Below are 12552 nucleotides of genomic sequence, written 5' to 3'. Positions count from 1 at the left end.
ACAGTAATCGATTACAACTGTAATTGATTACAGATAATTACAGCTATGTAATCAATTACTTGTAATCACGATTACAAGTAATCAATTACTTGTAATCGTGATTACAACTTTCAAAAAATTTTGATTACAGCTGTAATCATGATTACAATTTTGATTACAGTAATCAATTACTTGTAATCACGATTACAAGTAATCAATTACTTGTAATCGTGATTACAACTTTCAAAAAATTTTGATTACAGCTGTAATCATGATTACAATTTTGATTACAGTAATCAATTACTTGTAATCATGATTACAAGTAATTGCGATTACAAGTAATCACAACAAAAACGATTACAAGTAATTATGATTACAAGTAATCAAAATATATGATTACATGTAATTTGATTACATGTAATTGTGATTACTTGTAATCAAACTATACGATTACAAGTTATTACGATTGTATACTATAGTCAAATTTTTTATGTAAGTATTCATGTGTTTACATATTTTTATGTACATAGAATGTACGCACGCATGAACGTACAATTTGCTATTCCTATACATACAATGCATGCACAAACGTTGTTTGTACGTACAATATTCATAATTATATTGTAATATACTTAATGCAATGCGCATATGCTTAGTACATATAATTATGCATTTATGATACATGTACGCATGTATGTTAGTTTGTACAAAAAGGCAATGTTTTGTATCTTTGTATACATAGACAATGTATGTATGAACGTATATGAAAATAATGTTTATGCGTTTGCATGCTTTTATGCACTTAAGTGCATATATTGTATAAATTTACGATAATAGCACGTATATACAATGTACGTTTGTATATAAAATTGGACGTATTTGCGTACAATATGTAAAAATGCTATTTAAAGATACAATATATGCACATAGTTGCGTAAATAAAATGCGTACATGTATACATGCATATTTATATGTACATCGATATATGTGCACGCAAAGTATGTACTTATATACAACTTATTGTTAATACTTATGCGCATGGATGTACAAAATGCATGGATGTACAAAAAAATAGTTATATGCACAATGTATGCATGTGCATACAACGTATACATGTACATAATTACAAGTAATGTACGTGCGTACATTTAAATATATGTAATTACAATATACACATACATTGTGCATACATTAAAAAAATTTATATGAGTAAAGTTATTAAAATTTGTTTTAAAATTATTCTAAGGTATATGAAACTCGACCTCATATTTTTTAGAAAGCAAACGATAATTTTATTTGGAATTTCTAAATATTAATTCCACACATAAAATTTACCGTTTTTCTTACCATTTAAAAAATTTCTATGAATCATGCATTATGTTATAAGAAAAATAAATCTGTATTGTCAAACATTTCATGAAAATACCTGAAAATAATTTTTTATTCAGAGAATTTCAAAATGATATAGAACAATTAAAGCTGAAAACTAAATTTAAATATCGTTTGATTTTGTCATTTAACTTGCTTGAGTCATTAAAAGTTAACTTACATGCATTTTATTTATTGCATTGTACACATATTTAGACATAAATGTAATGTACATATGTATACGTGTAATGTATGTACGCATGTACAATGTATGTACATACATTCATGTATTGTACGTGCATATATAGTACATATGAATATGAATACATGGAACATACGTGTATTGTACATGTGTGGATACATTCATTGCACATATATACATTGCACCATATGCATAGATAGGGATAGCATGCATGTACGCATGTAAAATTTGTACGAAAGAATTATGCCCAATATATATTTATGCACATACGTACTGTATATGTACACACATATGTACATTATATGAACATTATATGTTTATTTCATCATATGTACATTATATGAATATACATCTGTACGCTATATGTATATACATCTGTACGCTATATGTATATACATCTGTACAATATATGCATCTCAAATGTGTGTACGTACGTTATGCATGTCGAATGCATGTATGAATATATGTGAAGTATAAATACGCCCAATGTACGTACAATAGTTCACAAATGTATTATGCATATTTGGATACTTACATTGAGCATGAACATATTATGTACATGTACATAAATACACTGGACATGCATATCATGTACATGTATACATACATATATTGTACATCCTACAGATATACCTATATTGTACATGCATACATATATTGTACTGTTCATAAATAAATTGCACATACATGCATGGGACATGCATTGTACAGACAATGTATGTATGTTCGTACAAACACAAGTACTTGTATATACATGCGTACATGAGCATAGATATACATTTTACATACACAAATATTTGCATAAAATGCATATATTCATTGTGTATAAATGTACATGTATACATGTACAGTGTATGTACATGTGTGTGATACTAAAATGTCTGAACATATGCACTAGATAAAATCATATGTACATACATTTCAGTTACATTCATTTGTACGTATACAAATATGTACAAAATGCAGTACATGTTAATACGTGCAAAATGTATCATTATAAAATACATTCTACTATCTACTGTAAAATATAATCATTTATAAGAATACAATAGTCTTGTAATCGTGTAATTAGATTACATGTAATCATGATTACATGTAATCAAATTACATGTAATCAAATTACATGTAATCATATATTTTGATTACTTGTAATCATAATTACTTGTAATCATTTTTGTTGTGATTACTTGTAATCGCAATTACTTGGAATCATGATTACAAGTAATTGATTACTGTAATCAAAATTGTAATCATGATTACAGCTGTAATCAAAATTTTTTGAAAATTGTAATCATGATTACAAGTAATTGATTACTGTAATCGACTATGCAATCATGATTACAGCTGTAATCAAACTTTGTAATCACGATTACAAGTAATTGATTACTGTAATCAATATTGTAATCATGATTACAGCTGTAATCAAAATTTTTGAAAATTGTAATCATGATTACAAGTAATTGATTACTGTAATCAAAAAATGTAATCGATTACATTTTTGGCCAACTCTGCTGTATACTTTCTAAACGGAAATAGAACAGGCCAAGAGCTCGAGATCGTTGTTTACATTTATATTGATAACATCATCCATAAATGCATTATTCATTACATAAATAAGTGACATGAAACAAGAGTCAGGATATCTGTCAATTGTGGTTTATTGTTTGAATTACATCGTCATCATAAATATAAGATCTTGTCAGATAGCTTGAATTGATGAAATAAACCACTCTTAAGTAGCTAAGCGATTCCTAAAATAGCTTTTGCATGGATATCGTAGGCAACCTCTGGTGATAATTTTATAGCCTAAAAAGACAAGAATACTTTCTAAGATTAATTGAAATAATTGGTGGAATATTCATACCTAATTCGAAATAATTAAAATTGAATAACACATAATTTTTTTAGAATGCTGTGGATGCTTTGCTGGATACTTAGAAACGAATTCGTAGTTTACTAAGTAATTTTCAGTATATCTAAACATTTACTCTATAAATTAAATTTTACCATTTTATTTCATAGTTTGGCTAAATAAAATTGTGAACTTCTATTGTAACAATTTCCGATTACTGTGAAACTCAAATTTAAGTTATTATAAAATTTTATCTTTCATATTTAATTAAAAAAAGCAAAACATGAAGCGAACTTATTTTTTGCTCCAAAAGCAACTTTTAATATTAATAACAAATTAAAAAATATCATATGTTACCTATTAAAAGTATGAAACATTGCCGTTTTGTCATTGAATGCAATGCACTGGATATCTCACAGAATATATACTTCATATACATGGGTGAAAGCCCTTATATAGCAAGACGGAAAAGAGAAAAACCTGGTACTTAAAACATTTCATTCCAGCATTTTTTTCGAAAAAAATTAAATATCTGTAACTATCAAGATTTCTTTTATAATTCTGGCATATATATAAAACTGCCTCTTTTCCAAGCTAAAGTAGATATTGTTGAAAAATTTAAAAAAAGAATAAGTAAACTCCTCCCCAAAACTAGCTATAACTGAAATGGTTTTTCTACCAGCCTTTCCTCTTTTCCGTCTCGCTTTCACCCCTGTTCATATAAATTAGCACACCGATTATATTTTTTTTTAGAATCAAAACTTAAGTTAAAAGTTTGCGAATTTGTGTTGAAGCAAAAAATAATCATAAACGCTGTCGAAATCATTAAGGCGAAAACAGTATAAAAAGCATCGAATCCACCTTAATTGCTTAATGAAGCTTAGAAATTTGCCGAATAATAGTTTTCCAATAGCTTTCTGTTTTTTCATTGCAGTTAAATAGGTTTTCATGTTTTAATGCCGATGTGATCGCTAGTGATTTGCATCCTCAATAGTGTCATTGTTTTTTTTTCCTTACTCCTTTCAATATTAATTTGCAATTCCTAAAATGAGTAATTTTGATTCCCGTTTTTAAAAATATTAAAAAAAAATATATGCAAAATGGGGGTTATTTAACAAATCTCATTAATAATAGAAATTGTGGCTCTTTTAAAAGTACTGAAATAAATGTAGAATATCTCATAAAAGTAGGGAAATGAATAGAGAATAGTTTTTAAAAGTACGGATTGAATTTACTGGAATAAAACATGGTGGTGATTTTGTAGGGAGCTTGAAAAAGTACGTTGTCTTAGGTTGAAATTAAACCACTCGAAAGCTTCTTACAGACCAAATATTTTCAACTGAAAACCGATATCTTTAAGAAAAATTGGAAAATTTAAATTCTATATGAGCAATTCTACAAATAAACGCCAATTAGGCGGCCAAAAAAAAAATAAAAAAAATTTTGGGGGGCACACTATTTCTACATGAATTTTCTTCTTCTTTACACCCTAGAAAGGCAAGAAAAAATCGTGAACATGAAATTTTTTCTTTGTGACATACTTTAAATGCGACATACTCTTTCTGACATACTCAGATAAATCTGAGTCATTTATTCAGATAAAACGATTTTTACATAAATATAATATTATTATAATGTTTTTCTAAAATGTATTTATAGAGATTTCATACTATAAGATTATATTTTAGTATAAAAATTGGCGTTTATTTGTAGAATTGCTCATATCGTCGCCTTGAAACTAAACCGTGGTAACTCAAAAAAGCAAATTTTTCAGGAGAGCAATTTCTAACTTTCTGCGTTAATGCTGATCGCGCCAATGCGATAACGATTTATCTGCTCTCTAAATTAATTTTATGGAACTATGAAGATAACACGTTGTTTCTCTAAAAGGGTGATTTTTTTTTTACACAAAGTGACCCAAATATCTCATTTTTCGATTTTTTTTTAGTTTTACGGTTTTGTTTCAAAGCGACGAGATGAGCAATTCTACAAATCAAGGCGAATTAGGCGGCCAAACAAAAATAAATTTTTTTTTTGGGGGGGGGGGGCACGCTATTTCTACATGAATTTTCTTCTTTTTTATACCCTAAAAAAGCAAGAAAAAATATTAAACATGAAACTTTTTCTTTGTGACATACTTTAAATGACAAAATACCAATTTTGAATTTTTCCCGATTTTTTCAATTTACGAACTTTGATTAAATTTTTTTATTTTTGTTTTTTATACTAAAATATAATCTTATAGTATGAAATCTCTATAAATACATATTAGAGAGACATTATAATAATATTATATTTATGTAAAAATCGTTTTATCTGAATAAACGGCTCAGATTTATCTGAGTATGTCAGAAAGAGTATGTCGCATTTAAAGTATGTCACAAAGAAAAAATTTCATGTTCACGATTTTTTCTCGCCTTTTTAGGGTGTATAGAAGAAGAAAATTCATGTAGAAATAGTGTGCCTCCCAAAAATTTTTTTATTTTTTTTGGCCGCCTAACTGGCGTTTATTTGTAGAATTGCTCATATGTATTTACAACTGACTACGCTTAGCAGTTGATGATTTTCAGAAAGAAATTTCGCATATTCCTCTAATAAGTACAACATGCTTAATTTTTAAAATTACTTTTGTAATTAACTCTTTTGCATATTCAATGTCTCCTATATTTTCTGAGTGCTCCAAGCAAAGTGCTAAGTAATAACATCCCATGGCTATTCCTTTCTTTATATCCTTTATTGTACAATTCTCTTGCTTTGCCAAACTTTCAATATCTTTCTCAGCATCCAATCTACAAATAAACAAGTTTGTTCTTTAATGTAGGCAGAATCAGTTCTATTGCCCTTCTTTCAAGAGAATTCCTCTCGACTTCAAGTCCGCGGTTGTCTGCTTATTATGGAAATCAGACCAAAATCATTTCAAGTTGGAGGAATTGACGAAAGGGCCTGAGCTGCCTATCTACACTAACGCAAAGTCGCTAGCTATTTAAACAAATCAAACACACAAAAATTCCAAGTGACCTTCCTTCGTAACCATAGTAACATATGCGAATCTATTAATCTGGAGGAGTTCTCTTGAGAGTCGAACAGTATTTAACGGAGATTTAAATGTATAAAGTTACGATGCTATTTTCACACCCAAGCAAAAAAGCTATGTTTATTGTATGGAATTTTAAGAATAATTTTAATTACCGTTACTTTGGCACACAAATTTCAGATATGGAAATTACTTTTTATATGTAAGATAAGGATTTAGGGTTACGCTTGTAGATGTTTAGAATTCAACTTTTTGTTTCAGCGGAGTTGCATCAAAGATATAAAATCAATCTGATAAGGAAACATGATTTCAATAATATGAGCATACCAAAAAGAGTTAAAATTACATTGAAATATCATAAATTATTTTACTTTTATGCAGCCGAGAATTTTCCATGTATTACATTTTAGCTACAGTGAATCTTCAAAAGTATAGTTGATAAAAGAAAACTCTTTGTATAATTAAAATAAGCGCAGCGCATAGAATCAAAGTCAGTTTCAAAATTTCCAGCTCATTTTTTTAAGTTATTTAATTAAAAAAAACGAGAATAAATAATTATTTAAATTACTTATTTCAAGACTTTTTTTCAAAAATATTTAACTTATTTACCATTAATAAAATGGTTGTTGTTCTGTGTACGTTCTCTTTCAGATATAATTCGCCTATACTCATAACAAAGCTTATGTTTAGTTTAGTGGTCACTCTAGCGTTATGTGGCCGGTGGTTTTAGAATTCAAGCCTGATTTGGGCTGTTGACAAGCTTGGTAAGGAGATCAGTTGATTACCGCAACCGCTAGATAGCCGATTTCAATAGTGATCGTACAATGCAAGCATGCGTAAGTATTGTAGTCAGATCAACATTAAGGATGAATTCTAAACCATCGCCAATAACCCATTAATGAAGTTCCAAGACAATTTTAATTTTAAAAAAATCAAATAAAAATATTTAATATTAAAATCTTCAGACATTCTTTAAATGTTTTAAAAGTCCTATTCATTTCAAACATAAATTATAAACTAAATACCACAAAATATTTTCAAATGAAAAAAATATTAAAAACTGGAAAAGAGGAAATTTATTTATTGTCAGAACTAAAACAAAAACATAGGGTTCATCGCTTTCAAAACAGACAAATGGAGAACTTCCAATATTAAACGTTTAATTCCAAAGTTAAACTCCCTGCGCTATAAGACAGTTAAAAACCAGAGTAATTTTTCTTTTTTAATCTATTTGAAACACTTATTTAAATTTTATTCTATTTCTTTATTTTCTTCTTTTTAGTCTTTTGTCTGTTAGAGTGATAGCGGTGCAGTTTCTGACATATTTCGGAGAGAAAAAAAAAATTTGACGTGTGTTAGAATTATTCACAGAGCTGTTATGGATATTAAGTTTGAGCATTCTACTTAGTCAGAAAAAGATCACAATTTTGACGGAACATAAATTATATTTGGCGATAAAAATTCTGCCTGTAGAGGACAAATAACAATTGAAACTTGCATTGTCATCAAACACAGTGTTCTTGCTGAAAGTTGAGCACTCTAACTGCTCAGAAAAAGGTCGAAATTTGATCAAAGAGAAATTATGTTTGTCGGTAAAAATTCTGCCTGTATCAACCTGGAAACGGGTGAAAATATTTATTTTTTATGTTCCGGAGTTCAAGTGCTCTTCTAAACACTTTAACTAGTCGGGAAATGCTTGAAATTTGAGCTAACACTGAATCCTTTTAGAAGATTATACGGCGATAAATAGTAGTTAAGAAATTATTGAAATTTGTGCTGACGCTGAATCCATTTTTGAGATAATACGGCGATGAATAGTGATTAGGAAAGTATTGAAATTTGTGCTGACGCTGAATTTTCTGTGGAGATAATACTGAGTTAAATAGTTAGTGTTTAAATTTGTACTGACATTGAATCTCTTTTGGAGTTAATATGGTGATAAGTAGTGGTTAGGAAAGTATTGAAATTTGTACTGACGCTGAATCCCTTTTGGAGATAATATGGTGATAAGTAGTGGTTAGGAAAGTATTGAAATTTGTGCTGACGCTGAATCCCTTTTGGAGATAATATGTTGATAAGTAGTGGTTAGGAAAGTATTGAAATTTGTGCTGACGCAGAATCCCTTTTGGAGATAATATGTTGATAAGTAGTGGTTAGGAAAGTATTGAAATTTGTGCTGACGCTGAATCCCTTTTGGAGATAATATGTTGATAAGTAGTGGTTAGGAAAGTATTGAAATTTGTGCTGACGCTGAATCCCTTTTGGAGATAATATGTTGATAAGTAGTGGTTAGGAAATTATTGAAATTTGTGCTGACGCAGAATCCCTTTTGGAGATAATATGTTGATAAGTAGTGGTTAGGAAATTATTGAAATTTGTGCTGACGCAGAATCCCTTTTGGAGATAATATGTTGATAAGTAGTGGTTAGGAAATTATTGAAATTTGTGCTGACGCAGAATCCCTTTTGGAGATAATATGTTGATAAGTAGTGGTTAGGAAATTATTGAAATTTGTGCTGACGCAGAATCCCTTTTGGAGATAATATGTTGATAAGTAGTGGTTAGGAAAGTATTGAAATTTGTGCTGACGCAGAATCCCTTTTGGAGATAATATGTTGATAAGTAGTGGTTAGGAAATTATTGAAATTTGTGCTGACGCAGAATCCCTTTTGGAGATAATATGTTGATAAGTAGTGGTTAGGAAAGTATTGAAATTTGTGCTGACGCTGAATCCCTTTTGGAGATAATATGTTGATAAGTAGTGGTTAGGAAAGTATTGAAATTTGTGCTGACGCTGAATCCCTTTTGGAGATAATATGTTGATAAGTAGTGGTTAGGAAAGTATTGAAATTTGTGCTGACGCTGAATCCCTTTTGGAGATAATATGTTGATAAGTAGTGGTTAGGAAAGTATTGAAATTTGTGCTGACGCTGAATCCCTTTTGGAGATAATATGTTGATAAGTAGTGGTTAGGAAAGTATTGAAATTTGTGCTGACGCTGAATCCCTTTTGGAGATAATATGTTGATAAGTAGTGGTTAGGAAAGTATTGAAATTTGTGCTGACGCTGAATCCCTTTTGGAGATAATATGTTGATAAGTAGTGGTTAGGAAAGTATTGAAATTTGTGCTGACGCTGAATCCCTTTTGGAGATAATATGTTGATAAGTAGTGGTTAGGAAATTATTGAAATTTGTGCTGACGCTGAATCCCTTTTGGAGATAATATGTTGATAAGTAGTGGTTAGGAAAGTATTGAAATTTGTGCTGACGCAGAATCCCTTTTGGAGATAATATGTTGATAAGTAGTGGTTAGGAAAGTATTGAAATTTGTGCTGACGCTGAATCCCTTTTGGAGATAATATGTTGATAAGTAGTGGTTAGGAAAGTATTGAAATTTGTGCTGACGCTGAATCCCTTTTGGAGATAATATGTTGATAAGTAGTGGTTAGGAAAGTATTGAAATTTGTGCTGACGCAGAATCCCTTTTGGAGATAATATGTTGATAAGTAGTGGTTAGGAAATTATTGAAATTTGTGCTGACGCAGAATCCCTTTTGGAGATAATATGTTGATAAGTAGTGGTTAGGAAATTATTGAAATTTGTGCTGACGCAGAATCCCTTTTGGAGATAATATGTTGATAAGTAGTGGTTAGGAAAGTATTGAAATTTGTGCTGACGCAGAATCCCTTTTGGAGATAATATGTTGATAAGTAGTGGTTAGGAAATTATTGAAATTTGTGCTGACGCAGAATCCCTTTTGGAGATAATATGTTGATAAGTAGTGGTTAGGAAAGTATTGAAATTTGTGCTGACGCTGAATCCCTTTTGGAGATAATATGTTGATAAGTAGTGGTTAGGAAAGTATTGAAATTTGTGCTGACGCTGAATCCCTTTTGGAGATAATATGTTGATAAGTAGTGGTTAGGAAAGTATTGAAATTTGTGCTGACGCAGAATCCCTTTTGGAGATAATATGTTGATAAGTAGTGGTCAGGAAAGTATTGAAATTTGTACTGACGTTGAATCTCTTTTGGAGATAATATGTTGATAAGTAGTGGCCAGGAAAGTATTGAAATTTGTACTGACGTTGAATCCCTTTAAGAAATTAAAGAAAGAAAGAAATATTGAAGAAATTAAATAATGAAGAAATTATTTGGTTAAAAAATTATTGAAATTTGTGCTGATGTTGAATCCCTTTAAGAAATTAAAGAAAGAAAGAAATATTGAAGAAATTAAATAATGAAGAAATTATTTGGTTAAGAAATTATTGAAATTTGTGCTGACGTTGAATCCCTTTAAGAAATTAAAGAAAGAAAGAAATATTGAAGAAATTAAATAATGAAGAAATTATTTGGTTAGCAAAGTATTGAAATTTGTGCTGACGCAGAATCCTTTTTGGAGATAATACAGCGGCAAATAAATGTTGGGAAATTTTATTTTATTTTATAACCGTCATTGAAAACTCCATCCAATTTTCAGTTTACGACTATCAATGTTCAACTCCGTAGCATTGTAATTTCGAACCAAATCCAGAAGATAAGGAAAATCCTGGATCAACTGTTGGGAGAAAATCTCCTTCGCGGAGGACTTTTTGATGGAATTAATTCGTATATGCGTTACATGAAGAGGAAAACCACGAAAACCTCCCTCGGTTAGCCTGATGGCATGGGGACTCAGACCCATGTTCCGTCTACCACTCAGGTTATTTTACGTCAGAACTATGGTCGGTGCGAGCCGGGTGCGGAATTCGTATCGACCAACCAACGCTTGGATTCAAATTGAGCATCACATTGGGAGGCGAGTGCTCTATCCCCTGAGCCCTCACGGTTCTGGTTAGGAGATTATTGAAATTTGCGGTGACGCTGAATCCCTTTTGGAGATAATACGGCGATAGATATTGGTTAGTAAATTATTGAAACTTGCATTGTCTTTAGATACAAATATCCAGTGGAAAGATGAGAACTCCAGTTAGTCGGAAAGTGTTTAGAATTTTGATTGACAGTAAATTCGTTGCTCCGGTACTAAGGCTATAAATTTTGCTTGCAACTCTAATGAAATAAATGAAAGGCACAGAGCTACAAATGAGATTCAATTGCTCCAGTTAGTCAGAAAGTGATTGGAATTTTGATTGCAAGACTACATAATCACTAAAACGATAGCAAGTAAGTAAAAAAGTGATCACAAATGCATCTTATTTTTTAATAGTTGGATATGTATATAAATATACCATCATACTCATTTCCGATGGTTGCAGCTTTATGGAACAATTTTCTTCGGAAGTAATAAGCAGTTAAATGACCCTTAGCAAAGGTATTGGAGTCAGCTGCATGTGTCAGATACTTGTAGGCAAGTTTCAAGTTTTTTTCTGTACCGATTCCGCGCAAATACATCACACCTAATGCTCCTGAAAATATACAAGTATATAAATATGTAAAAGAGTTTAAAAAAATATAAAAAAAACGTAAAAAATATTTTCTGTTTGAATTTTTATTGATCAGTAAATTTAATTTTTTTCAAACTCTACACATTTTTAAATTATATACACAAATGGGTAAGTGTACTTTTATTTCATACGATTACTGTGGCATCAATACACGGTTTATTCTTGGTTGTAAAAGTGTTGAAAAACAGTTTTTGAAGTCGTCGTTCGTAATGTTCTTCAGTTATGGCATTCTTAATGTTTTCTTTCAAATTTATCCCTTAGCAAATTATCTGGTTTTGGAAACATAGATTTCCGAGTAAGCTTCCAAAGCTAAACTGCTCCTCTTTCAACAAAAAACTTTATCAAGTTTTAAAGAATTCGAAACTAAAACTTGCAATAATATGCTCCATTTCGCCAATTCAATGATTCTTAAACAGGCTCACATCGAAATGATTTGAACAAAGTGGCAAGTCATGAATATTCGAATTGTTTAAATGTAGTGAGCAAAGCAACTATTAATCAAATTTGCTAAGCCAAGAATTAACATAAATTTTTCTACCACTTGAAAAACTATTTCCAGAAAGCTAAACAATTGGCATCACTGGGAAAGTGTAGTGTATAATTCATTTGCACTGCATACATACCAACTTTCACTCTTCAAGAGAATGGATTTTTCAAGTCGTAGAAAAACTATTA

General features: G+C 30.2%; 1 protein-coding gene across 1 annotated transcript; it reads right to left on the bottom strand.

Annotated features, from left to right (window-relative positions):
• Nucleotides 1-3183: 3183 nt before the first annotated feature.
• On the bottom strand, nt 3184-11834 carry LOC107437264 (LRP2-binding protein-like). The gene is made up of 3 exons (XM_016049197.4): nt 11670-11834; nt 6028-6190; nt 3184-3355 (listed from the first exon to the last, which is right to left on the bottom strand). Exons 1-3 carry the CDS (start codon nt 11822-11824, stop codon nt 3290-3292), a joined length of 384 nt encoding a protein of 127 aa, XP_015904683.3. The 5' UTR covers nt 11825-11834; the 3' UTR covers nt 3184-3289.
• Between the last annotated feature and the right edge of the window lie 718 nt (nt 11835-12552).

Source organism: Parasteatoda tepidariorum, chromosome 9 (genome assembly GCF_982258835.1).
Source record: "Parasteatoda tepidariorum strain Cologne lab strain chromosome 9, Ptep-v5.0, whole genome shotgun sequence".
In the NCBI taxonomy this organism is placed as follows: domain Eukaryota; kingdom Metazoa; phylum Arthropoda; class Arachnida; order Araneae; family Theridiidae; genus Parasteatoda; species Parasteatoda tepidariorum.
Note: the sequence above shows the minus strand (reverse complement) of the source record. Positions and strands in the feature narration are given on the sequence as shown.

What these genes read in the sequence shown, in the direction of transcription:
- LOC107437264 (XM_016049197.4), bottom strand. Translation starts at nt 11,824, where the DNA reads ATGTATTTGCGCGGAATCGGTACAGAAAAAAACTTGAAACTTGCCTAC. An exon ending in GCTGCAACCATCGGAAATGA is followed by an intron (nt 6,191 to 11,669) that starts GTATGATGGTAT and finishes GTTTATTTGTAG; the next exon opens with ATTGGATGCTGAGAAAGATA. An exon ending in CAAAAGAGTTAATTACAAAA is followed by an intron (nt 3,356 to 6,027) that starts GTAATTTTAAAA and finishes TTGTCTTTTTAG; the next exon opens with GCTATAAAATTATCACCAGA.